The sequence below is a fragment of the Marmota flaviventris genome, chromosome 4, assembly GCF_047511675.1.
Source record: "Marmota flaviventris isolate mMarFla1 chromosome 4, mMarFla1.hap1, whole genome shotgun sequence".
In the NCBI taxonomy this organism is placed as follows: domain Eukaryota; kingdom Metazoa; phylum Chordata; class Mammalia; order Rodentia; family Sciuridae; genus Marmota; species Marmota flaviventris.
Window position 1 is genome coordinate 63742132 of NC_092501.1, and position 27107 is coordinate 63769238.

General features: G+C 37.2%; 1 protein-coding gene and 1 non-coding gene across 3 annotated transcripts in view; one reads left to right on the forward strand and one right to left on the reverse strand.

Annotated features, from left to right (window-relative positions):
* Positions 1-27107, reverse strand: part of Bicc1 (BicC family RNA binding protein 1) — a 280330-nt gene that overhangs the window by 158027 nt on the left and 95196 nt on the right. For both annotated transcript variants that reach the window (XM_027931424.2, XM_071611241.1), the window contains exon 2: positions 26802-26848. In XM_027931424.2, coding sequence (XP_027787225.1) covers positions 26802-26848 — 47 coding nt within the window. The remainder of the gene's footprint in view (positions 1-26801; positions 26849-27107) is intronic.
* Positions 18083-18150, forward strand: Trnav-cac (transfer RNA valine (anticodon CAC)). Its single transcript has one exon. It is a non-coding gene; the product is annotated as a tRNA-Val (tRNA).

Genomic DNA, 27107 nt, shown 5'->3' on the forward strand with positions numbered 1-27107 from the left:
AATACATTACCGAATGCAGTGTAGTCAACTGAACAGGTTACAATCCTTACAAAAATCAGTAGATCACAGCAATTCCTGTCAACTTTTTTCAGCAAATATGATCAAAGCAAAATACCAAAGGACACTGGAAAAAAATTTCAGCTGGTTTCATGTTTGCACTACTCTCCATGAGCACACATTGGGGTGGGGGCAACTCCTTGAATCCCTTAAACACGTGTTCTTACAGTAGTGAAGGATAAGTCTTTATACCCCAACAACAAGATAGAAAACTACTACGGAGCAATTAAGAAGAGTTTTGTGACTTAAAGTCATGTTTTCAAAGTGCTGACGAGCCAAAAAGTTTATTGTAAAGACCATCATCAGGAGTGAGGAAAATCACCTAGGGAAGAATCACCCTTTTGGTTTTTGATACTATAACCACTAGGATTTATTTTCTTGTATTCCAGATAAGTACAATTTTATGGTATTACATTTCTTCCTAAACTCATGAATTATATTTAAGTTCTTCCAAATTTCTAAAGGCCAAGGATTTCTGACTCTCCAAAGCATCAAAGGGATTTTGACATGCTATTTCCCAAAATAATACAAGCTCAATGCTTTGTGAACTAAACTGCTTACAGAAGAAATGTGGCATATTCTCTTTTCAATTGTTATTACACGCAGCCAATATTTAATGCTACTTTCCTTATGAAATAAAGTATTTTCTTATTTTTAACCCAACAATGATTAAGTAACTGAATGGTCACTAAACAGGATTTTGTGAAACCACAGATGTGAACAAGGAAAGTTGATGTCTAGAAAAAGAACACAGACTAGTTTACAAAGTGAATGACAAAATTTTGCACACGTAAGAATAACCACTGTAGGAAAATGATTAGAGAGATGTTTCTAAAATTCTTTGAGAAGAAAATGTGGCCATTCTATATTCTCTACTGTGTACTTTTTTATACTTTGTTTACCATGAGTATTTATTATTTTTACTAAAAGAAGAAAAAGAAGAAGGGAAGGAAGAACCATTTTACCAAATGGAACATTAACCTATCAGGGAAAAAAAAACCTATTTTCTATTTCATTTAAAACTAGTATATAAACTCCCTGAAAAAGACTATAGTATTTAATTAATAAAATAATTTCAGGAGCTAGCAAGAAGAGCATTATGTCTCCCAACTGCCTTCTACCTGCCTACTTACCTGTTGCAATGTACCCAAGAATTTGTTGTGGCCTAAAATAAATGGTTTGTTCTGTCATTTCTACTGTGAATTTTCTAAAAAATTCTATGCAGAAAGCTTACAGATGCTATGCTAGTCTCAGTCAAAATGTCCCAGACACATGCAACTTAGTAAAAGGCTAATAGCAATGACAGTTATACACACAGAAGGAAATCCATCTTCCTAGTCACTGCCACAGCCTCATTTCTAAGCTATGAACATCCACAGAGATAAGGCAGACAGTCTGCAAGACCCTAAAGCCTTTCTAATAGGATATATGATAGTCACACCTCACTAGGGAACATGGCAAATTCTGTAATGATGAGAATTCTAGCCCAGATAAATAGGCTACTCAATCCCATTACAGATCAGGGTAAATTTCTTATTTCATGCTCTTATTATATCAACTGTGCATGTTTACTCTATTTTGGAAGACTGAATATTACATTTATCAGAATTTTGCCCCCAGTATGACTGACACACTTAAAAGGTACTGCATTTTAAATGTTTAGCCTTCAAAATTAGTCTGTATTTCCTGCCTATTAGTAAATGGTATCGTAGCAGCATAGAAGTTGTTCTGTAGAGGCAGTTCAAACCAAATTAAATCAGCCAACAACAAAAAAATCAGTAAATGCACAGAACTTTAGATGAATAGTCTGTTTTTTTTAATTGCATAACTAAAAAAAAAAAAAGAGCACATCCAGAAAAACAGTATTTCTTCAATTTCTCTGACACTGCTCCAAGTTCATCTAGCAAAGTTACTGACCATAACTGAATATCTGAGGATTGTGTTCCCTTGCCAGAGGAAAGAAAAAGAATCAATAAGCATCTACTCAGCAGGAAAACCCAGCGATCAGAAAGAAGTGCAGCACATGGAAAGGCAACGGCTTCTGGCAAGAGGGAGTCATTTTCTTTATATAGTTTCTGTCCACCTCTGAGGCAGTCCAAATGATCTGGCCTGCAATCTTGGACAGTGTGCCCTTGCTAAAAGTTAGTCCACTAGACTCCTGGGGGGAAAAAAATTCAACTTCATGACTGCCTCGGAATGCCAATGGGATTGCTGGCAAAAGCAGTCAGTATTCCAAGTTCAAATAGTAATAGAGTTGACTACATTTCAATCCAGGATCACAAAATTTAAATTGAAAAACCAGCCAGGTTGGATGCGTGGGTAATGTCCTTTGTGTTTGTTGAAGTCTGCCTAGCAACTCCTGGCAATTTTTGAAAGCACGTTCATCCTGGAAAAATAAATACCAGCCAAAATGCCAATATGGTTCTAATCATATGCCCCCTCCCTCTTTAAAATGTATCATCAGCTTCCCTGCTTTGACCTACGGTACAAAGGGTACAATAAAGTTTAGGAGAAAAAGAGGGGATGTGTGAATGGCAGGGTGTAGCACTGTCCTTTCTGTTCACATAAAGTAAATTCTTTGTTCACATAGACCCTTTAGAATGTGAACATAGCAATAGAAGTTCATCAAGCAGAGTTAAAAATTAACATTTAAAAGAACCTTGCCTGTAGCTTAAAATGCATATACAGGTATATTAATGATTTCTTTAAACATATGCTCATCTATCAAAACGACAAGGGATAATCTCTACATTGCTTTCAATTTAAATTTTTCATCCGGAAGACACAGAAAAACTATGATCAGATTTTAAATATCTTTACATAGAAGCCTATTTCTTTTTCTAAGACTGCCCTTCCTGACAACATTAGCCAAATTATATTCAATTACATTTTCAAAGCTTACAAATATTTAAAAGTCAAAGCAAGAAAATACTTGTTCTTATCTCGTTTTTCCAATCATTCTCATGTGGCCCTAGATGAACAGCTCCATGGAGTCTTAAAAGGAGCCAGCTGTGGAATGCCACGAACCAAACATGCAAGGCACACAGTGCTAACAGAAAGCAGAGGCGTCCTGGGCCCCAGCTGGGCGGGGGTCTATTTCTGTGCTATCTGCTACAGCCTAATATGAGAAAAGCCTGGGCTGTTTTAGATATTTGACTCCAGAAAGCTAGACTATCTTCCTTATACAACAACTTCTTGGTCTCAGGTGGTGGAATCAGGGCCAAGCACACGGGTGGTAGTAGCCATTCGATGCTGGCCAAGTCAGGGAAATTATTTGAGCCAGTTTTCTTTCTCTAAAATAGGAGGAATAAAACTACAGGGTTTCTGCAAAGATTAAGAGCTCTCTTCTGCAGGGAGTGCCTTAGTATGATGCCTGACACATTATTGGTAATGTGGGAAAGAGTAGTTATGGATTATAATTGGCATTAGAAATATTAATAACAATAAAATTTATAATACAGGCTAGATAATAACTTTATCTAACTCAGCTGGGAGAAATAACATCCGTGGAGATCGTCTTATGGTTGAGGTAGATTATCTAAATTTTTAACTTTTGCAGAATTGCTTTAAGTCATATTAGCATATAAGAAGAAGCAACTATACTGAGATATAATAAGAAGTTTCCTATACTGAGATGTAATAAGAAATAACCATATTTTAGCAAGGTGGTTGCCACTAAGGACATATCCTACTAGGCACATTCTGCATTTTCTCCTTTAGGAAATTAACAGAAGCTTTTCCAAGGTTCCTACAGCAATAAAGCCTGCGATCTTTCAGAGCAAATTTCCTCTTGCATTTATTTTCAGACTTTATCTCTAAATGTCATTTCAAATCCCCCTTTGGAAAAAAGGATAAAATCATGTATTGTGAAACTTGACCACTCTGTTATTCAGGATGCACTCTAAAAATACAGGAATTTTGTATTCAACCTTGCTCAGCCAAGCTCAAGTTTGGAGGGAACTAAAAGATTTTTCTGATGGACAGGTGATGATAGACAACAAGGGAGGAAACCACCTCAGGAAATGCCTGGGAAGTTTGACAAAATTAGATGCAAAGAAAGAAGATAGCAAGGAGTTCTGTAATCAGAGTAGGGCGCTTCGCATCACTGCATGTACCAAACTTGTAGATGTACAAACTCCTCATGTAAGCAAGAGCACCAGCCCTCCCTCAAATGCTCACATCCCTATATGAGAGTGGCACTGTCACAAATCCTGCAGAGGATTAACCAACCACAGGATTTCAATTCCTCGGGTTTACACTAAGAAGTTCAACTCAGTTTTCCTTTAATTAATGATTAGTTGAAAAAAGTCAGAAAGCACAAAACTTCCTTCACTGGTCTGAGAGAAGATACGCCTCATTTGCAAGCCTATTCAAAACACCTCATAGGTATACAGAGGTATTAAAATATAATAAATGTTATTATACATATACATATATATGCAATAATAATAAAGCAGAACAGTCCATACTTTCAGAACAGTCCATACTTTCAGGGGCATATATGATGTTTGGGTGATTTTCGTAATGGATTGCTAGATCATGCAGTCAGTCACAGCTTCCTGTAAGAACACTGGAAGTTCAGAGGACAACAGGCTGGACCAAGGGAACAGAGATGATGACTGCACAGCTGGGCACTAGGGCAAGGTTTTGAAAATGTTCTCAAGCCACTAGGAACTCATTACAGGAAACGTTCCACAATATTCCAGGAATAATGTCAGCCTAGAACTCATCTCTGTGACCTTCTCCTCTCCTTGTCCAGAGTCATTATTCTGCATCCTGGAATACAGCACATATGGACTGAATAAACATTTCAGGGAAGTCAGGCTAGGCTCTACACACGACAGTGTTCAGCTCTCACCCTGTAGCATCTTGCGCAGCTTGGGGATAAAAAGCCACCATGAGCAGATCTCTTCACACTTCATTCTAGGCATTCAGCACCTACCAACCAATTAATAATTCTAAGTGCCAGCTATTATTCATTTATGTTCAAACCTGGCTTCTAAGAGACTGGCTATTCCTGAAACACTTACTTATAAACTTGCAACAACACCATCACAACTTCAAAATCTGTCTTTCAAGCAAAATATTTTGTATCTATGATTCAATTTAAATTATTTTTTTCCTGTAAACATGTGGCCACTGAAATGTCAGAATCTCAAAGTGGGTGGGTTGCTACTTCACAGAAAGAATCCCTGAAGTAGAACAATGGTGTGAAGGTATTTAACACTGTGGACTTTCTACATAAAAAATGGTTAAAACTGAATTTTTTGTTATTTATATTTTGCCACAATTTAAAAAAATTTTAAGGGAAGTTTTTGCTATATAAGTGTATGATTAACCACATAGCCAAATCACCCCTCTTTACAGAAGCTGTTTCCTAAAATACAAATGACAAGCTTTATTGTATTATTAGAACTTTAAAAGTACAAATGACAAGTGTCTTCAGTAACTAATCAATACTTGAATAGCTCAAGTCATGAAAGTACCACCTCAGCATAAATATTCAGCTGTTGTCACTACTTGAAAGGTATTCAGCAACATGATATCTCTCTCTCTCTCTCTCTCTCTCCCCCTCCCCCTAGAGGGCGCCAAATCATCCCCTAGCCTCAGGAAGAGCAACATCTGCCCCTGAATCTGCAAGACCTAGAAAAATTCCACCATAGTCAAAGTGCTCCTCTAATTTAAAAGGCAAACAAAAACGCTGAGTCTAACACAGAGCAGAAAATTAACTGCAGCCATCACATGACAGCTTTGCCAAATTATTTCCTGGGGATCCAGCTATTTAGATTAAATCCCACCTCCACCCCTGACTATGGTTGCTCTATAAAAAAAAATTATTTACCAACTGCCTTGACATTATAGGTAATGGAATAATACATCAAATAAGGTGTTTCTTTATCCCTACTGAGGCTCAGCTCAAAGAAAGTTGTAATTACTGTTTTGAAAGAACTTTCAAAAGACTTTCAATAAAGACAAAATACAATTGAAAGAAAATACAATCATATCCCTGATGGGCAAGATTCCTTAAATGAATTGGTAAGAGGGAGGGCAAAGAACTGCTTTTAAAATGGATATAAATACTTTAGAAAGCCTTCTATCAACTCAAAGCAAATGACTGAAATTTGCCTACTCCTCCCAAATTATTCTGTTTTTTAAAAAAAATAGTGAGTTCTATTATGGTTTAGATATGAGGTGAAGCCCAAAAGCTCACATGTGAGACAATGCAGGAAGGTTTGGAGGAGAAATGATTGGGTTATTGCCTAAACCTAATCAGTGAATTAATCCCCTGATAGGGTTTAACTGAGTGGTAACTAAAATGGTACAGTGTGACTGAAGGAAGTGGGAATCAGGGCATCACTTGGGGGGATATATATATATTTGTATCTGGCAAGTAGAGACCTTTCTTTCTGCTTTCTGATCACCATGTGAGCTGCTTCCCTCTGCCACATTCTCCTGCCATGATGTGCAACCTGACCTCCAGCCCTAAGGATTGGAGCCGGCCTTCTATGGACTAAGACCTCTGAAATCATGAACCCTCAAATAAACCTTTTCTCCTCTACTATTGTGCTGGTCAGGGCCTTTAGTCACAACAGCAACAAAGCTGACTAAAACAAGTTCTGTTTTTCCAATTAACATGTCCACTCTGTATTTCTAAGGCCATACCCAGCACCTCACATAAAAGGGTGGATGCAAAATAATTTTTATGAGAAAATTTACAATGTTACTTATTCATTCAGCAAATATGTATTGACTATCTCTTTGTTTCTGGCTATAATAATCATCCTAATACTGAACAAATATCTAATAAACTGCATATGAAAACATCTTTGATCTCAGCGATTTAATGGATAACAAAAAGAAAGGAAAGAGAGTCCAGGATTACTTTCAAAACTGACTTGACTTGTAATACCTCAAAATTTTATCTATAAAGAAGCCAAAATACATTTTTCTTCAATATGGATGATTGATATCCCCGTTTATAGACAGACATTTTGGTATAAGCACTTGACGACCACTTTGGTTTCTTCTAATACAAAAACACCTTTCAGTATCCAAATAATAACTAAATCTACAAGGAATGTTGTCACTACCAGGAATGTTCTCATTAAACATACACTGGCATATGATGTAAAGTCAGAACAAAAACTACAGTGCAGATTCAATTCCTTTTCCTACCCAATCCTTCCTACGCCACACTGCTTAAGTTATGGAACACTGCTTCCACTGGCAAAGGAAATACAAAACAATATCACCATGTGCTTAAAGAAAAATAACTATTGATGTCCAAGTTTTGGTTAACAAGAGCTACCTATGAAGCTCAGGGCCAACATGAACTCCTTGGTACACCTAACCCTGTTCCTCAGTGTCACATGTTGTTCAAGAAGATTAACCTCCATTGGTTTCAATGGTATGCTCATCACTGAAGATCTTTCTGTTGCCCTACTTCATTAAGGAGTTTAGGAAAGTAATAGCCTGGGCAAATATACAATGGGACAAAGATCTCACATGAAGCAAAGACACTCTGAATGACAACTAAGACTCTGTTTTGATTTATTGAGAACACTTGGATATGTATCTTACTTATGTACATGAAAACAATAGAATATCATTTAATTTAGACAGTAGTAATAAGTTAAGATCTATTGTACCTCATGGTTACTATAGTTAATAACAATGTATTGTAAACTTGCAAATTGCTAACAGAATAGATTTTAAGTGTTTGCCACAATTTTTTTTTAAAAAAAGGATGAGGTAATACATGTTAATTAGCTTGATTTAGCCATTTCATAATGTACACATACATCAAAACATCATGCTGTGTACAATAAATCTATTCAATCTATCTGTCAACCTAAAGAAGAGGAAGAAGAGAGGGAGGGAGGGCAGGAGGGAGGAAAAGAGGAAGAAAAGAAAGGGACAGGAAAAAAATTTCACGGCCTTAGACACCATATGGCTCTGCCCCTCCCTTGAAGAATAGCAAACCAGAAAATGAGAAAAGACAGCTAACCCTAGGATTACCCCTCTCTGCTTTCTCCCCACCCTGCACACTTACTGTGACCCTACTGGTACAAATAGTCTCTGGGCCCCCTTACTCATTTCCCAGTGGCACATAACCCAGAAGCAACTGAAGGGATACATGGGCTCACTGGAATAAGAGAACTTTCAAGTCTATGAACTCTGGGTGACCCACATACTGATGCATATTTGCAGTGACACATCGGTCTACTTCTCAGAGGCACCCAGACCAAAAAGAGGGGATAGGAGTTGAGGGGAAGGAGCCTAAGACAGGAGGAAAAGAACGAAGGCAAGAGTCAAATAAATGAGGCTTTCTTCCTTTAAGTATAGCATGAGTTCTTCCAATTCAGACCCACATTTCAAAAAGAATACACATATTCCCACATTTCCCATCTGACATTTTTTAGCAAATTTTTCAAATGGCTTATTTTCATTCCATAATTACTTATCATAAAGCTCATTTGTTATTTTCTGTAACACTAAAGAAACAAACAAGAAAAATTCTTACTTACAAGTCTACATAAATCACTTATTTCTGAAATGCAAGTTAATTCCTAATAAGTCACAATTTCAGCCAAGCTGTCTCTGAGTTCCTCTAAACATCTCTATTGCAACTTCAAAGTCAATATATTAGTTAAAATTATATTTATTTTTCCCTCCTAAACAGCTCTCCCACTAGATGTTACCAATGTATCATTTTCATATTAGAACTTTTAAGTTATCCTAATTCTTTTGTGTTGTTCCTCTTTATTCCACTACATCCTATCAAGATCCTTCATTTTAGTGTCCTGGTATCTACCCTTGTTTCTTCCTATTTGAATACCTCCCCAAAGACCTTCTTCACTTTGCTGTACTGTTGGTGGCTTCCCTGTGTCACCACAGCATTTAGTCACCCTTCACCTTCAGACCATCAGGCCTGTACTAATTCCTCAGTTACACCAATGATACCTAGATTAACCTCCAGCAAAGTACCTCCACTCACCATCAGCAGCTGACAGAATTACTATTATTGTGTTCTTGCAGAGGTCTAACACAGTGTCCCTCATTCAATTCTCAATAAAAGCTCACAAAACAATAATGATGTGTGGCTCCCACTCCTGGTACCAGTAGACCAATGGGCCACAGAAGGGGAAGTAATGAGTTGCCTTTGAAGGACTTTGATCACCTCAGAGCAAAGAGGCATGAAGCCACAAGCCGAAAGCAATGTATGTGTAGGAAAGGACAATGCACATCAGAATCAAAATGGCAATTTTTTGTAGCAGAGATGCAAAATGTTCCTTAAGTCATAGAGACAGCTCCTGAAACAAGAAGTTGTTTGGATTTTCTTTTTATTCCATTCTTCCAAGAAATATGGAAATATTTTTGCAGCCACAAATCAAAGTTCAGTTTTCCCTGATTCTTTACTGGTAGCAAACCCCATTCTGCCTTAATCTATCTACCAGCTCCTAATGATTTCAAAACCAAGGATTAATAATATTTCTAATAGTGACAAACTAACCTGTCACATGGGAAATTATCAACACTAACAAAGAAATGAGGGGAGGAGAGGAGAAGGGAAGGAAAAAGACTGGAAGGTAGGAAGGAAGAAAACATTTTTACTCAAAAATGCAAAATATATAAACATTTTTAAATAAAAACAGACCAATGAATGAAATCTTTCCCCCATATAAGAATCAAGAAAAAAAGTATGTCCAAATAAAACATAAAACCACTCAACACTAAACTGAGACAAGCTGCCAAAAATATTATAAAACTGTGTGTGATTTTCTCCAAGTAGCTATGGAGTTGGAGCCGCATTCTACAACAGTAAAAGCCCTGCAGCCTCTACCTGAAGATGCACAAGTAGACATGCAAGGGGCTGCTCTGGCTAATTACATCCTTTCTCATCCCTGTTCCATGCTTTATTGTTTATAAAGTATGTTTAAGTGTGTTACTGTGATGGACATTAACACCAATTCTATGAGGAATTACCCTACTGTCAGTAAGAGAACAGACGCTGCTTGGCTGCCAAATGACTTGCCCAAGGTTTTGCAGCTGGTGACTGTATTGGGACTTGAGGCCAGAGCTCGAAGTTCCCAGATCAGCTTTCTTTATAGTACTGATATTGCTTTCTTGTCTCTTTCATTGATTAACTTACAATGAAGGCATGGCATAAACTGGCAGAGAGAAGGGAAGAGATAATATATATAGGGGAATGAAAGTAGTACTCACTGCTAGAACATCCAAGTTTTAAAAACCAACTTTCCAGATCCCATCTCAGACAACAGCTCCTTGTGAACCCCCATAGCATCATTGTGGGTATGTTTTAGAAGGAAACACAGACAGCACTCTTAATACTTAAAGTAATATTTAATTTACTATGTAAACATTTACTATTTAATTTACCATTAACAAAAAAGACAGCCAGGTACCATGGTGCACGCTTGTAATCCCAGCAATTAGGGAGGCTGAAGCAGGAGGATCACGAGTTCAAAGCCGGCTTCAGCAATTTAGTAAAGCCCTAAGTAACTTGGCAAGACCCTTTCTCAAAATAAAATATAAAAAGGGCTGGGGATGTGACTCAGTGGTTAAGTGTCCCTAGGCTCAATTCCTGGTACAAAAGGAAAAAAGACAAACATAAAGAGTTTTTTCTCCTTAAAAAAGTACATGAATTTTTTTTAAGATGTAAATTGTCAGTGCAGTAAACAAAGGAATGAATTGGGCTTCTTCCCCAGTATTAACAACTGGATACTCATATTATGACCTGGACAAATCACTTAAATTCTCTAGGTCTGGTTTCCCTTGTTTGTACTCTGAACCAGGGAATCCCTAAGGACCCATTTGGTCCCAAGATATCAGGGTTCTACAAAATTCCTCAGCCCAAGCCATACACAAACAACAAGGTATTAAGTGCCAAAATATTCAAATCCTCACTTTAAGACTTCAGAAACTAGTTGGACTATTAACACAACTTAGAAGATCAGAACAACATAAGAAAATTAACTACTTTTTTTTTCTTTTGCTCCTGGGATTGAACCCAGGGGCATGCCATCATGCCCAACAGAAAACTGACTTTTAAACAAAATCCAAACAAATTGATACAGAAAGGGAAGTGTGATTTAAGGGAGGTAGGCACAAGTGTGGTGGGGGGACTGTCAAAATGGACTGGGTCAGTTGAGAATGCTACAAAGAATGGTGGACTTTGAGTTATACAATTATTAAAGAAGACCAGAGATTAGGATGGGAAAAAAAGACTTTTTAGTTGGGGAGATTATTTTCATCTATAGCCATTAGAATCAAGAATGATCATGTTTTGTGGATATCAGTGTATGATGCAAGGAATGCTGGGCTAAGGAGCAGTGGGAGACAAAGTTAGATAAATAGGAAGGAACCAGACTCCCTATGAATGTCCAATGCCACTAGTGGACATCTAGCTTTACCTGTGAGGCAATGGAAAGATGACCAAGTTATTCTGAGCTTGGATATAAAATGATGACCATTGTGTTTTAAGAAAGAATGGTACTCTGAAAATGATTTATACCTTTACCCCTATCAAAAAGTTCACTGGGGATCTTCTTAATCCATTTTGTCCCATGATCCCAGATGTGCAATGACAAACAGTAACTTTGAAATAATTATTATGATTTTAGAGGTTTTTATTTAGATAAAGTTAAAAGATGAATAATTAGAGCATCTGAAATACACGTGATTAATACATATTTATATAAAGAGATATATATACACATATATGTTTGTGTGTGTGTGTGTGTGTGTGTGTGTAAATTTCCAAACTATTTAATGAACTACTACTTGAAATATTAGTAGAAATGAAAGCTTAGGACATAATGGATTAAGAATCTTTGATGTGTAAGTATATCATAAGCAGATCTCGGTGAAATAAAGGAATTTCCAAAAGATTCACTATTTGAATCTGTAGACTGGAGTTCTGATTAAAAGGGGAAATCACATCATCAAATAATACTGGTAAGTGCTATATGTTATATATTCCTATAACAAATCCATAAACTTCTAATAAGTAGCACATTGAAGGTTTCAAGCAGTTTTTCAGTAAAGAACTTTTGTAAATGTACAGCAGTATTTCTCAAAACTTTTCTATTCATGGTACTTGTTCACATGATATCTTTTACCATAGTGCAGAATTAAAGTTCCACAATATATCTTCTGGGAAATCATGCCATGGAACACTTGGTTCTAAGAGAATGAAACTGAACAGAAAGTGAAATCTTTGAGTAAATGACAGACACAAACAACAGAAAATAAATAAATAAATTACAATTACATATACATAACTACTTAATTCTTCCACTTTTATCAGCACTGGAAATCAACATGAACATACAATTTCTCTTTACACTTATTCACATTCTGTAGTAGTTATTACTAACCTTTGCTACATATTAAAATCATCTGGTAAGCTTCTGAAAAAATATTAATGCCTAGACCTTACTTCCAGAACAATGAAATCAGAATCTCTAATTCAGAAATCAAAAGTTAAAAGTTTCTCAGATAAACCTGTACTCAGGGGTTAAGTACACTGCTTTGGAGTTTATCCTTGCTTAAAAAAAAGATGGTCAATGATGGAAATGGAGAAATAGGAAAGAGGACATGAATTCCAGTTAACAATTCATCTAGAACAATCCACCCATGAAAAATTGAGAATTGGCTATGTTTATTCTGCATATGATACTGGATCTCAAATATTCTTGGCCTTCTCTTCTTTTTATTTGTACAAGATTATACTGGTGGTTTTATGCTAATACTAGAGTATGCTGAATTGATAGCCAATGATTCTTTAAAGGATTCTTTAATTTTATACAGATAGAACCAAAATTTCTATTACTTGCCAAATTTGAATCATTTATATCCATTTCTCAGAAGTTTTAGTTTAAGTTCCATAAGACACAGCCAGAAGGAAAATGCAAAGCCAAAATTTTCAACTGTTTTCCTGGAAAATACATTTTTAAAAGCTACATATCACAAAAAGTTCAGGACTTAGCTAAATGATGGTAATTATTTATTTTGTAGCCATCATTCTGAACTTGGCGATTCTACTGTCCAAAATATAATGAAGGTATCATAATAGTTGAAAGCCATGTTTCAAAACATCATTAAAAGTTAACCTTAGCCAGGCTTCGTGACCCATGCCTATAATCCCACCTACTCCAGAGGCTGAGGAAGAAGGATCATAAATTCTAGGCAAGCCTAGGCAACTTAGTGAGACCCTGTTTTGCAATAAAATCAAAAGGATGTAGTTCAGTGGTAGAGCTTCCCTCCATTTCACCCCCAGTATCCACTCTACAGTCCTATTCCTGGCACAGGGGCTGGCTCAGGGGAGAGAGAGTGAATGTCTCATGAATGGTGTCCTTGGTACTTCTGTGAAATCTGCAAGAAATCAATTCAGTCTAACCCCTCCTTAGCAGAGCTTCAGACTGAAGCTCTTTGAAAGCTAAAATTACCTCTTATTTAGTATCCTAAGGAATGTAGAAAAAGCAGAAGAGTTTTTGGATTCACAGATGATGAGGGAACTTCGTCATACTGTTAACAGATGAAAAGGATAACAAAGTGAAGTGACACCCAAATGAGAAGACACACATATCCATGTTCCCATTAAGTACTAAAAAAAATAACATTTCCTCAATTTTGCTCATACCTCCCTCTCAATATACTGGCTGAAGCCAAAAAAAAAAAAAAAAAAAAAAGCTAGGGCTTGCCAAACCTGCAGATCTGGGGAAGACACTTCTCAAAGCAGTGCCTCCTGCTGACTTACACATGAATTTGGACCACTGTCTGCAAAATCTTTGGTGGGAAGAGGGCAAACAGGAAAGAGTTCTATTTTAACTTTTCTAATTCACAGGGGATTGTGGAGAGCCATTCTCACACGTGACTGGGCGACTCCCGGTTTGGGTCTGAGGCGTTCTGGCTGTGTCGGAACTTTCCCGGCCCTCTCCTGATGAGAGAACCCGTCCATGTGGGGGTGTGACTGACCACTGACCCCGGGGGCCCAATCACTGACCCTGACCTTGGAGTGCGGCCCCCGCCCTCAACCTTCATTGGATGGAATTCTCCCCTGAATTTCTTGTTCCCCAATAAAAGGCTACTCCCTGGTGTGCTCGCTCTCTCTCTCTCCTGCTAGCCCTGAGTAATCCTTGCTGCCCTACGGGTGGTTCGAGGTTGGAGCCAGAGAGGGGAGCCGTCTAGGACCTGGTCATAGAAAAAGGTAACTGAGTCTGTGTGTTTTATTTCAATCTCTGCTAGCTAACTTTTATGCCAAGAACCTCATTAATGAAACCAATGCGCTGGCCGCATGGTGGAGGGGATGAAGATTTCCCAGTAACTCCAGAGTAAATAGGCAATGAGAATGAAGCTTTTCTTCATTTTTTTTCTGCAGTCAAAAAAGTAACTGATGGTGAAGAAAGAAACCCAAGGAGGAAAGCCAGAAGCTCGATATTCTGTCTATAGTCAGTTTCACCTCCAGCTAAATTTTCCTCATTCCCCACCTATCATTACTTTGACACTAAGAAGCAGAAATATGAATGACTGGGGTGACCAAAGTCCTAAAAGTAGTCAATGCAAATGAAGGAAAGACATACATATTTCTAGACCACTTTGATTTCAGAAAGAGAGAAAGAAAGAAAGGAAGGTAATGAAATTTATTTTTCTATCACTTAAAATGCCAAATGATTGCTCTTTTCAGGAAGAAATTTAAATCAAAAGAAATATTTTTTTAAAAAAATGGAAAAAAAAACAGTTTGGGAAAAGCCACAACTGCTAAACATTAAAAAAAAAATGATAAAGTAACATTCAGGATATTTAATAATTTAATTCAAGGATCGAGTTACTTAGAGAAGCATAAAGTAACAAAGTGTTCCCCTTAACCATTATTAAGAAAAACAGAATATGTTTATATGCTGTACTGACCTCTCTGCATGTTGGCCGGCTAAAAACTTTCCACAAAAAAATAAAATATTGACAAAAACAATATTAATGCCAATTGCCAAGGAGGAGGAGGAAATTCTGACATGTAAGATAAAAGCCCATGAGAAAACCTTTTTTGAAAACAAAGACAGTACTTGCTTTTTCCCACCTAGGATATTAATAACCAAGACCCCATTATTCTTTGAATAATGTTAGCAACTGACTTGCAAAAAGAAGCATGCCTTGAATAAGAATATTATTCTTACATAATACATGTCATATTCAGAGGCTCATCGAGCACAGCATAGTTAATGCTTTAAAATGTGCTGTGGTATTGCTGCTACATAAATATTTTAAATGACAGGTTTAAGAAAAATGTCTTAAGATTTATCTAAAGAGCAATAGTCTTTTAAAGATACAACTTAACTGAGCTACAGACAAGTTTGGCTCAATTGAGTTTCTAGAGACTACCACACACAGGTTTAGTCCACTGTCTACGGAGGGTTCACTGCTGGCTCTGATGCCCACCATCAGCTGAGGCTGGAAGACTTAAAACAGAATCAGGTCTTCGAAAAGCAAGGTTTGCTCCTCTCTGCCTTCTTGCAGGAAGTGCAATCAGAAACCACATAGACCACTAAGTACATAAACTAAAAAATACTGCTTAGAGACAAAAGCCAGGTAAGAGCATTGAACTAGCCAAAGAACAGATTCTAAAACAATATATTTTATCTATCTACACACACACACACACACACACACACACACACAAAATGAAAACATATTAAGCACATCAAGCAAAGATCATTTGTAAAACCAAACTCTGTAATTTGAAGAAAGAACCAATTCATGGAATGACAACAGTCATTACTGTAAGTCTCCGACATAGAACAAACAAAAGAAAAATATCAGAGGAATGAATCAGACTGACCAACCTTATCTTGAAATCTGGCTGTTTAAACAAAATATAAAAGACTAAAAAAAAAAACATACCACTTATTTTACTGTTGTTCTGGTTTGGATTTGGAATGTTCACTTAAGTTCATGTGTTGGAAGCATGGCACCCAGTGCAGCAAGGTTCAGGGTGGGATTTTAGGCAATGATTAATTTAATAATTTGAATGGACTACTGGGTGGTAACTGTAGGCATGGCTGGTGGCATGGTCACTGGAGGTGTGGCCTTGGGCTATCCCCTTGATCTCTCTGCTTAGAAGCTGCCATGAGCTGAGAAGGCTTCTTTCACTGTATATCTCTGCCATGATGTTTCTTCAATGGAGTCAGCAGACCATGAATTGGGACCTCTGAAGCCAGGAGTAAAAATAAATCTTTCTTCCTTAAGTTGTTCTTGTGAGGAATTCTGGTCACATTGATGCAAAGCTGACAAACATAACTGAATTAATTTGCCTCCAGCCTTTAGACAGTCCACAAAATACACCACCATGACCCTAATTCAGAACCATAATTCACAAAACTTACAGCTTCAGGCAGAACTTCTTTCACTTTAGAAGCACAGCCTACAAATGAGGGCAGATAATTACCAATTTAAAGAAAAACACTGATCATCTTTTATCAACAACAGTCAAGCACAAAGTCAAAAAGCACTGTTCAAGTCTCAGATTCCACCAACTAGCAGTCTAACCTTGAAAAAAATAAATCAAATGCTATTAGATGATAACATCATTGTTGAGAATAAACAGACAATGTCAATCCATCTTTAAAAAGTATTGATTCTTCTGTGAACCCACTTTAAATCAGCAAGTCTTATATTCTTTACTAAGTGCCACCTGGGTCAGACTAAAGGCATGAAACCAATCCCATGACGTTTTGAACTGTCACAGTGGCCGAGTCGTTTTCCCCAGGTAACCCGTGCAGTCCAGAATGAAGAAAGAAAATCATACAGGAGTTCTGTCAAGCCAGTCAAACCAGGTAAACTCTTCAAGACTGATGCTTTCCAACTTTCATATCTCAATCACCACAACTACCATTTAGTCTCCAAGCTAAATGTAGGTCAAGAGCCCTGAGAGAGACAGCATGTGAGCTATACCTATGGAGGCCTCTATCTGCCAGTGTGAAATCAGAAAATATCTTCATTTTATGTCATGTACCTAGCAATAACACTGGCACCAACCTTTCACCTTCAGTTGGTGAAGAATGTCAAGGAATATAAATTCTTCATGTCTGTAACCAATTCAACAATGCCAGAAACTCATATAATCTTTAGGGAGGTTTGACATCACATCCATAGTGTGGATTTTCCAGGTTTACTATAATTGTACTGGTCAGGCTATTTCCAAACTATTGTGCCCAAATACTGTTGCCATATTTAAAATGGGACACTGATCTTGCTACTGAAAGTGAACACATTGGTGAGAGGTTCAATAAGTCATATAAAAAATTAAAAATTGAGCATCCTTCATCTGAAGAAAAGCAGGTATGGTGTGATATAAAAACCATCTTCAAACTGTTTAGGGCAAATGGATGGAGGAAAGTAAGGAAGAATCCTAAAAATTGGCACTGCCTTAAGAAATCTATTTTTGACCTGGGTGTGGTGACACATGCCTGTAATCTCAGTGGTTCGGAAGGCTGAGGCAGGAGGATGGTGAGTTCAAAGCCAGTCTCAGCAAAACAAAGAAAAAGGAGGAGCCAAGCAACTCAGTAAGACCCTATCTCTACACAAAATACAAAACAGGGCTGAGGATGTGGTTTGGAGGTCTAGAGCCCCTGAGTTCATCCCCAGTACCCTCCCAAAAAATCTGTTTTTTGTGTACATCTGAGATTAATTCTGTTTTTTAACTGTTGTAGGCGATACAGATGGAACTTTAGTACTTGAGGGGAAGTCCGCTTCTTGGTCTTCTTTCAACATGAAAAGCTCTATAAACTGGAAACAATTTATGAATTCCTGGGCAAACTCAAGCTATTTTAGCCATTATTATCTACTTTTCTGCATAAGGTAATAGTTGTTAATCCTGTTTATAAAAGTAATAGAGGTTAATTGTAGGAAAATACAAAGTAAAATAAAAACCAACCATAATCTCATCATTGAGACACCAGTGTTAGCATTCTGGCATTATAACAAAATTTAATGTCAAGGGCTGGGGTTGTAGCTCAGTGGTAGAGCGCCTGCCTCACATGCATGGGGCCCTGGGTTCAATCCTCAGCATCACATAAAAATAAATAAATAAAAATAAAGATATCATGTCCATCTACAACTAAAAAAATATATATATATTATAAAAAAAATTAATGTCAAGATATTTATATGCTTTTTGTCCTCATTTTTGTATTTATAGTAATCAATTTCCCAAGTCTTTAAATATTTACCAAAAAAGCATGATTTTAATGACTACATAACAAGTAATCCAATGTTTGCATATGCCTTATTTCAAACATTTACAATTTCAGCACAGGTCATTTAATTTTGATTATTTACAATATTGCCACAATGAATATCCTTATACATTGGTCTTAGACACATCTCTAATAATGTTCAATGTGTGCACAGTCAGAATTTATCATAGGCCTAAGATATAAACCATTTTGAATTATAACAATGAAAAGACATAAATATATACACACCCACATGAGACTCTCAAAGCAAATGCAAAGCTCCTATTATTAAAACTAACCAAACTTAATCCTTCTTTAAATAATTACTGCCACTATCTTCAAAATGGCTCTGACCAATGCAAAAATGTTTACAGTTGCATATTATAACTATTAATATAAGTTTGGTTCATCTGTATAATGTGGAGTAGTTCTGAAGTCTTAATATCAACCATAAATAAGTTTGTATCTCAAGATCTTTCAATTAACCCAGACAACTTCAGGAATTAAGGTAGGTTCTTAACCCATATAAAGACAGCATTTTACAAAATAACATACAAGCCTTTTAAACTAACACCAATAAATCCTTAACGTACACTTCAAGTCAGTAATCAGGTCCTGCCTTGTGGCTTTTTTAAAAAATCCTACTTTATGAATTCAATTTGATTTTCTTTATAATACAAAGTTTTGAGTGTGGTTTCAAGAAGAGAAATCATTTTAATCAATAACAACTAAGCTTTCATGAAAGGTTGATTTAAGATTATTATTATTCACTTTTTTAAAAATCATGCTAGCAATTAGATTACAATCACTACCATTAAAACATACACTTTAAAAGAATCTCAGTGACATTTCCTGCTTTCATGTTTCCAGAAAGAATAAAAAAACAGTAAATGTGGTTTTCATAAAGTAGTTGCACGAAATGACTGCCAAAATAAAAACCAAGATCATGCCACTCCTGTTCAACTCAATGCAGGTGACTTTATGACATGCTATGAGAATATGGATTCAGTACCCAAGCGTCCTGTGCTCAAATGTACAAGGGACAGAAGCACAGAATTTAGAGGACCACAAGAATGGACGACGAGATTTCACTTCATCATTTTCTTAATCTTTTCTCACTAACCCACATTTAAACTCTCAATACAAGACAGCAGATAGTAAGATACAAAAATAAGACCAAACTGCATCCTTAACAACTTTACAAAAGATGATCTGACGGGGGGGGGGGGCCGCTGGGGTTGTGGCTCCGCGGTAGAGCACTCACCTAACATGTGCGAGATGCTGGATTGATCCTCAGCACCACATAAAAATAAATAAAATAAAGGTATTGTGTTCAACTGCAACTAAAAAAAAAAAATTTTTAAGATGATCTGACAGCCTTTGGGGGTGGAGTTCTGTGGCGAGCCATCCTTGGGCTATGTGTGGACTGTCTTGCAAAGCAGCCTAACTGAATAGGGAAATCTGGTGTCTGGAAACTTCCAATGGACGTTTCCTCTGGTTGACTGCCCAGAGACACTGTGAGTCCTATTCAAGCTCTGCCCCAGGTCCCACACAGCACCAGAGATGGGATGACCTGCTGTAACCACATAGCCCTTCTAAGATGGGTGTGGCCTACACCAAGATGCCAATCAACCTATTGACTGCAAGACATCAAGAAGCAAGACTCCTACCCTTTAAACTTTATCCCTGCCTTTGATGTATCCCCTTAAATAAACCATGGGAACCATTTTCTAACTGACTAGCTCCAGCTCCTGTATAGACTGGACCTGTCAGGGGTCCGTCTTTAAAACTATCCTTTCTGGCTCTTTGTCTTTTGTTCTTTGCTAATTATTCTAGACATTAATTTCTCAGGTGGTTTACACCCTCTTTGGCAGGAAGAAGAATCCCTTAAGGAGGCACTGGCCACCTCCCTATTGGGTTCTTTTTTTCTAAGTCTCTCAAGTAGTCAGTTTCCCTTATTTATGCAGTGGTATGAGAACCTGATCACAAATTCTTTCACTGAAACATCCTGAGGACCATAACCATTCCATGACAAGTAGTAAGAGCCCAGTGTCCCTGCACATTAGCTTGTGGGCTTAAGTATCCATTAGTAATGATATCCATTTGTGATAATCTTTAATTAAATTTGGGACCAATATTATAATTCTCAAAGTATTCTCAGCAAACCTGAAACCACAGTGACATTACTGTATACCCTTTTGTAAATGTGAACCATGTAAAGGTATCACTTATTGAAACAAACGTAAAGCTTTCACACACCCTTATTTAAATCTATTTTGATTTTTTTTAATGTTTAAGCATAAAGACTCAGTGTGAGAAACATACATTCATGGGCTATAGTTAATTTAACTCAATTTTAAATAATTGTTTTCATTAGCATTTTTGTCACTGTGACCAAAACATCTGACAAGAACAACTTAGAGGAAAAAAAGTTTTTTGGGGGGCCCACAGTTTCATTCAGAGGTCTCAGTCCACAGATGGTTGACTCCATTGCTCTGGGCCTAAGGTGAGGCAGCACATCAAGGAGGAAGGGTCCAGCAGAGGTAAGGTCAGCTCTGGGCAGGATCAGGAAGCAAGGGGAGGTGGGGATGGGGAAGGGGCCATAGGAAGAACATTCCTTCCAGGGCATATCCTCAGGGACCTGCCTCCTCCAACCACACCCCACCTATCCAGTCAGTCCACTTGAACTAGGATGGCCTGATGAGGTCATAGCTCTCATAATCCAATCATTTACCTCTGAATAGTCCTGCATTCATAGGAATTTTTAGGGAATAACTCATATCCAAACAATAATGATAATTAAACCAAAATTCACTTCTATTACTACAGGAATAGCATACATTCAACACACACAATATAATGGTCAGTGGAAAAAGTAGAAGTGATTTTATTGCCTCTGCACTCACCCCCCATAAAATGACTGAAGTGTTCCTCAGCTAAGACCACCCAATATACTCATTTTGAGGTACAGAGAGAATCAAACTTTCCTCACAGCAATTTTCCCTTGGAAAGTAACACTTGCCACTTTCTAGTCTCAAAATGCCAACAGCAGTCTGTTTGCTTAAAAACAGAGTTTAAAAGCAATAAAAATATACCATGTAAACTACAGAACAGTATCTTGTTTATGTTAGCCATGCCATTAGCTCTTGTGACAAGGCATAGTTTATAGGTAAGTTTTTCAAATAAATATACAATATATTTCTAAGAGTATAATATATTCCTTCATTTAAAAATATGGGATGTATGGGTTGGGGTTGTGGCTTAGTGGTAGAGCATTTGCATACCATGTGAGAGGCACTGAGTTCAATTTTTAGTACCACATATAAATAAATGAATAAAATAAAGGTTCATCAACATCAAAAAAAGAATTTAAAAAAAATAAAATATGGGGATGTGTACTTTGGGGGAAAATACTCTACACGACCCAGTGCAGAGGAAAACCTGGCTTTCACCAATTACAATGCTGACTGGATTTTGTCTTCTTCAGCCATCAGCATGGCTGATTCCCAAAGCGTTTTCTTTGATGAGTCACACTAGTAATACAATCACTGTGCCCATCCCTACCTAATATACTGTAACACATTTTCCCCTCCAAGATCTCATCATAATCACTTTCACAAGAGGGGAAAAAAAAAAGAAGTGATTAAAGAGGAAACAGGACAGACAGTGAGTAAGCCATGAACGACTGCCCAAAAACCACAGAAAACCTGGAAGATGGTTTCCATGTGTCTCAATTAGATAAGTTACCATTAAACATGGACAAAGAACTACAGAGAGCATTAATAAACTTGCATCCAATCCCCTCTTTATGTAGAGAGATCCAAAGAATAAAAAGTACAATTACTGGAGAATTTTATAAAATTGTCTCCTACTCTTCCCCTCCCTGCCCAACCCCCACACACATTTGGGATGTATCCAATGCAAATCTGTAATACCATCAACCAATCAGGAAATATTTCTAAAATCACATTAACATACATCTTTACTGTACAAGAGAAAAGACTGAGAGCATATGAACAGTTCTCTTTCTTGTGTCTATTATCTATTCATTCTACACAATTTAGAAATAACATGTAACAAGCCAGGCATGGTGGTACACAACTATAATCCCAGAAGGCTGAAGCAGAAGGATAGAAAGTTCAAGGTCAGGCTCAACCATTTAACAAGACCCTGTGTCAAAATAAAAAAATAAAATAAAATAAAAAGGGCTGGGGATGTAGCTTAGAGGAAGACAACCCTTGGGTTCAATACAAAGGTGGTGGGAGGAAAGAAAGGTTGAACTTGTAATAATAAGAAACATTTAGTATAAATGATTAGGGAGTTAAAATCTATCCAAATGTGATAAATAAAATTCACAGTTTTAGTAAATTTTTCTAATTATAGTAATTTTCTACAGAATTATTTCCTCCATTAAAATGAGATATTGACTGAATTATGTCCTCCAAAAATTCATGTGCTACAATATGTACAACTCTGCATAAGGGGGAGACAAGAGATATCCATAAAAGATGAACAATGGCAATAAAAAATCTCTATGTGTTTATAAATGAAAAAAAAAAATTCATGTGCTAAAGTCCTAATCCCTGGGGCCTCAAAATGTGACTTTACTTGGCAATCAAATCAGGGTAGATGTAATAAGTAAGAATAAGACTATAGCAAAGTAGGGTGGATCCCCTAATCCAACATGAACTATATCCTTACAGAGGTAATCTGGACACAGATATACACACTGAGAGAATGAGATGAAGGCAGAGATCTGGGTGAAGCTTCTGTAAGCCAAGAAACACCAAGGATTACCAGCAACTCATCACTGGAGAGGCATGGAACAAATTCTCTCTCATCGCCTTTATACAGTATCACCTTGACCTTGGACTTACAGCCTCCAAAACTATGGGACAATACATTTCTATGGGTAAGACAGTTTGTGGCATTGCAGCCCTAATAAACTAAGACAAAAAGTTTCAAAGTATACCACACAAACACATTAACACTGTGACTACATATTTTTTTTCTTAACAGGCTGGCATTTGGTGAAACAGTGCATATCAAATCCATTTCTCCAAATGCCCCAGGCCCTCCTTCCCTCTCACTTTTGCAGCTAGTTACTTAACTAAGTTTTCTCTAACAGAATGTGAGAAGAAGTAACACCTGCCATTCCCAAGCCTTGGCTTAGGACCATGGCGTGCCTCCCCTCTGCTCTCTCCTCCTCTCACCAGCTCACATCTGGATGTGAAGTGAACCCGCATCAGACACAGAGATGAAGGCCATGCCATAAGGAACAGTCCTGACACATCACAGAAGGAACATGGGCCTCTGTAACTGAAAGCAGGGGACAAAGATACCACTAAGATGGAATTCCTCTTAGAATGTTACATGACAGTTTAAAAAAAAAAAAAAAAGACTGTTCTTCAGGTCATTATGTTGTGGGATTTCTTGTCTATACCACCTTATTTATTATCCTTTTACTCTAATAGAGTGTCAGGGGTAGCCTGTCAGTGAAATGGTGTGTAGAAATGGGGATAAATCTCTGTAAGAAAGTAATTTTAACTCTTTGGGAGAAGTTCCAGGAATAGAAAACTGAACAATCACTTATATTATAGCTCTAAATTTAAGATAATATATTTGACAATCTTACTATTTTCTAAACTGAAATTCAAATTATGGAAATCTACAAATGTTTATTCTGAATGATAGATTTAATTTTTTTCTATTTGAAAACTTAAATGAGAATAATTACTCTAATTGAATTTAGCATACTTTAATTAGCATAATTATGCTGATATGATTTTACATATGTTTTATGATACAAAAAAAAACAAAATAATATATAAAATCTCACCATCCTCCAATCTCTACCTTAGAAAGAGACACTATGAAACAGGGTAAGGACCCTTCCAGAGCTGAAGAAGTTTTTAAAATCATTAAGGTGCAGAACTTGACATCCAGGTACACAGAGGTTTTAATTTTTGTTACACACACCCCAGAGTCAAAAGCAAAAAGCATTCCAATAATAAATGTTTAGATCCTTCATATTTGCATTACTCTGGGAGGATAAATATATTTCTTCAAAGATGCTAATGAGCATCAATATGGCCTATATCTTATATGTTTCCCAAAATGCTATCATATGAAACCATGTGATAAGGCCACAGTTCCAACTCAACTCTTCTTCACTACTTCGCTTGAACACAGGTGAACCATGATGTCCACTCTGTCTGGTCAGAACATCAGATTACACTCCTGGAATCTGAGTTGCTTCCAGCTTTATTAAGCTACAGGTTTTTTTCCAGGTGAGTATACAAATGTTATATGGACACCTGTCTATCAAGAAGATACTTCCCACTGAACTAAAGAAGAAATGAGAAGATAAAAATTACTCCAGTTTATTCACAGAACTCACCAACCTGTGACCATGAATAGAATCCATGTGTCCAACTCGTAGTTCATGGGAGGCACATTATGTTGCTGGATTCAAACATGTGTTTCCACTTGAACTGCTGGAATGTCTATGTGGCTCCACAAAGGGTGATAAATACTAGAAAATCTTCGAAGAATAAGAGTCCTTTATGACCATATCTAACAGATTTTGATTCAACTTTGAAAATGTCTGAAGCACACGAAGCTGAATGGTACACTTTTTATATCTATTGGTGAGTTTAAAAAGAACAAAGAGAAAACCCTTTCCACAGAAAATATTATACTGTCTATTCACCAACCAGAGGCAAATCTATGATTCCTGCCATCTGTCTTGTCTTACCTTTGCTTCCAAGCCTGCCCCAGCTAAAGGCCCAGGTATTGAAGGTAAGGTGGACACTAACCACTGTCTGATAATGCCATGCCAGGGGTTCCAAGCACAGTACATGAACTTCAGCTGCGTGTGCCTAAAGAAGGAGTAGGAATCTGATATTCTGGCATATCCTATGTGGCCAACAGCACTACTAATTTTTTTTTATTTAAATCCCTTTAGGAAAGATCTTCCCCTTCAAATAAAGCACTTACTTCATCATACAGCACAGCCTACCCGCCCCCTGATTTAGCACCATAAACCCGCACATGTAGTGTGCCAGTCAAATGTCTGAAGGGTAGTGCTGCATGAACTCTTCCACCTCAGAACCCCCTTACATTCTGCTTCTTTGCCTAGAAAGCCCTTCCCAATCCACCCAAACCTACTTCTTTGCCTGGTTAACTTCTACTCTTCTAAAAAGACATGAAGAGGCCCTTGCTAGTCTTCTAAAATCCCAGGCAAGTGCTGATCCCTCTCTGAAAAGCCACAGATTATTCTACTGTCTATTTATGTGTCTATATCACCAGACACCTCATGTTCCATCAGAGCAGGAACTGTGCTTGGCTCATTTTGGTCTCTCCAGTGTGTAGCACACAGCAGGTAGTAAATAAATACCTTTAAAACCAAGAAATGACCCACTTGAATCAAAGTGTGAAATATGATATATCAAGAAATTTGTAATGTTTTGAACAACCAACAATAAAAAATTAAAAAAAAAACAAGAAATGGCAATATAAGCATCAGCTCTGACAATATTTGTTTTTAATACTCTTGGAAGAAAATGTAAATAAATGATGAAGTTGACCCCCCCCCCCCAAAAAAAAAAAACAGATCTCACAGAAGGCAGGAAAAAAAAAGACATTTGTAAAAACAGGCACCTGTGGTGGTTCCACATAGGTGTTTTACAAAGAGCTGATGACTTTCTCAAGTGCTATTTAGGCTCATCTTCAGAATTTGCATCCCTTCCAGAATACCTGCATGGACATACCTTCTAGGTCCCAACACAGGGACACAAATACCCTATACCCAAATGAACAAAAGTAAGAAGAATATGAACTCAAGTCAACCTTTTCAAAAGGATAGGCATCGTTTCTTTGTATAAAACATTCATTTTGAGAAATAGTGTTATAAATCATCAACTACCATTCATAATTTCTTATAATCATTTTTCAAAATAGCTCCAGCTCTCATTTTCCCTTGCAACATGTGGCTGGCCCAACTGGTTTCATTGAAGGTCTGAACTTTCAGGGGACAGCAGGAACAGAATGGACATAGTGACCAGTCATGAGCAAGTATCTTTTATTGATTACAGTTTCCTGCCCATAAATAAGGCAAGCTGCTAGGGATTCCTCTTTGTCTTCCAAATCAAACATGTTGTTTAGGGAAGGAAGAAACAAGATAGCAATAAAAGCAGATAATCAGGACAACACTGCTGACTTTTGTGTGAGAAATTCATCTGGATGGCCTCACTCACTTCTTGCTTTCAAACAAAACCTTCATTGGATTTGCCCCAGAAGGAGCCTTCTTAGAATGATCAAGTTCCATACATCATCCCTCCCTTACCCTACTTGCACTATTTTCGGCTAGATTATCCAAACCCATTCTCCTTCACAGGAAGGGGATCTCTCAGGGCTCTCCAGAGCAGCTACTGAGATGGGGATATGTCCCCTTACTTATCCCCAAGGTAAGAATAAAACACAACTTACCTTCTGAAAAAAGTCTTCCCCACTTCTGCCTTTTCCTTCAGCTGCAGCTGTAAATAAAAATGTATACATTTAAAATACTTTCTCTTTTCAATTTACGTATTCAAAAACTCTTGGGTATCAGGTAGGAGAGTACGAAGGTCAACAGGACATCCTGCTCTCCCAAAGCACAGTGCCTCATCAGGATGCAAAGTTGATAAACAATAAAACACAAATTCCAATCAACTGCACAGCTTTAGGTTACATAAAGATTCAAAAAAACTCACAAGTCTCTATTTCCACAGAGACAAAAGTGATCTCATCCTTTCA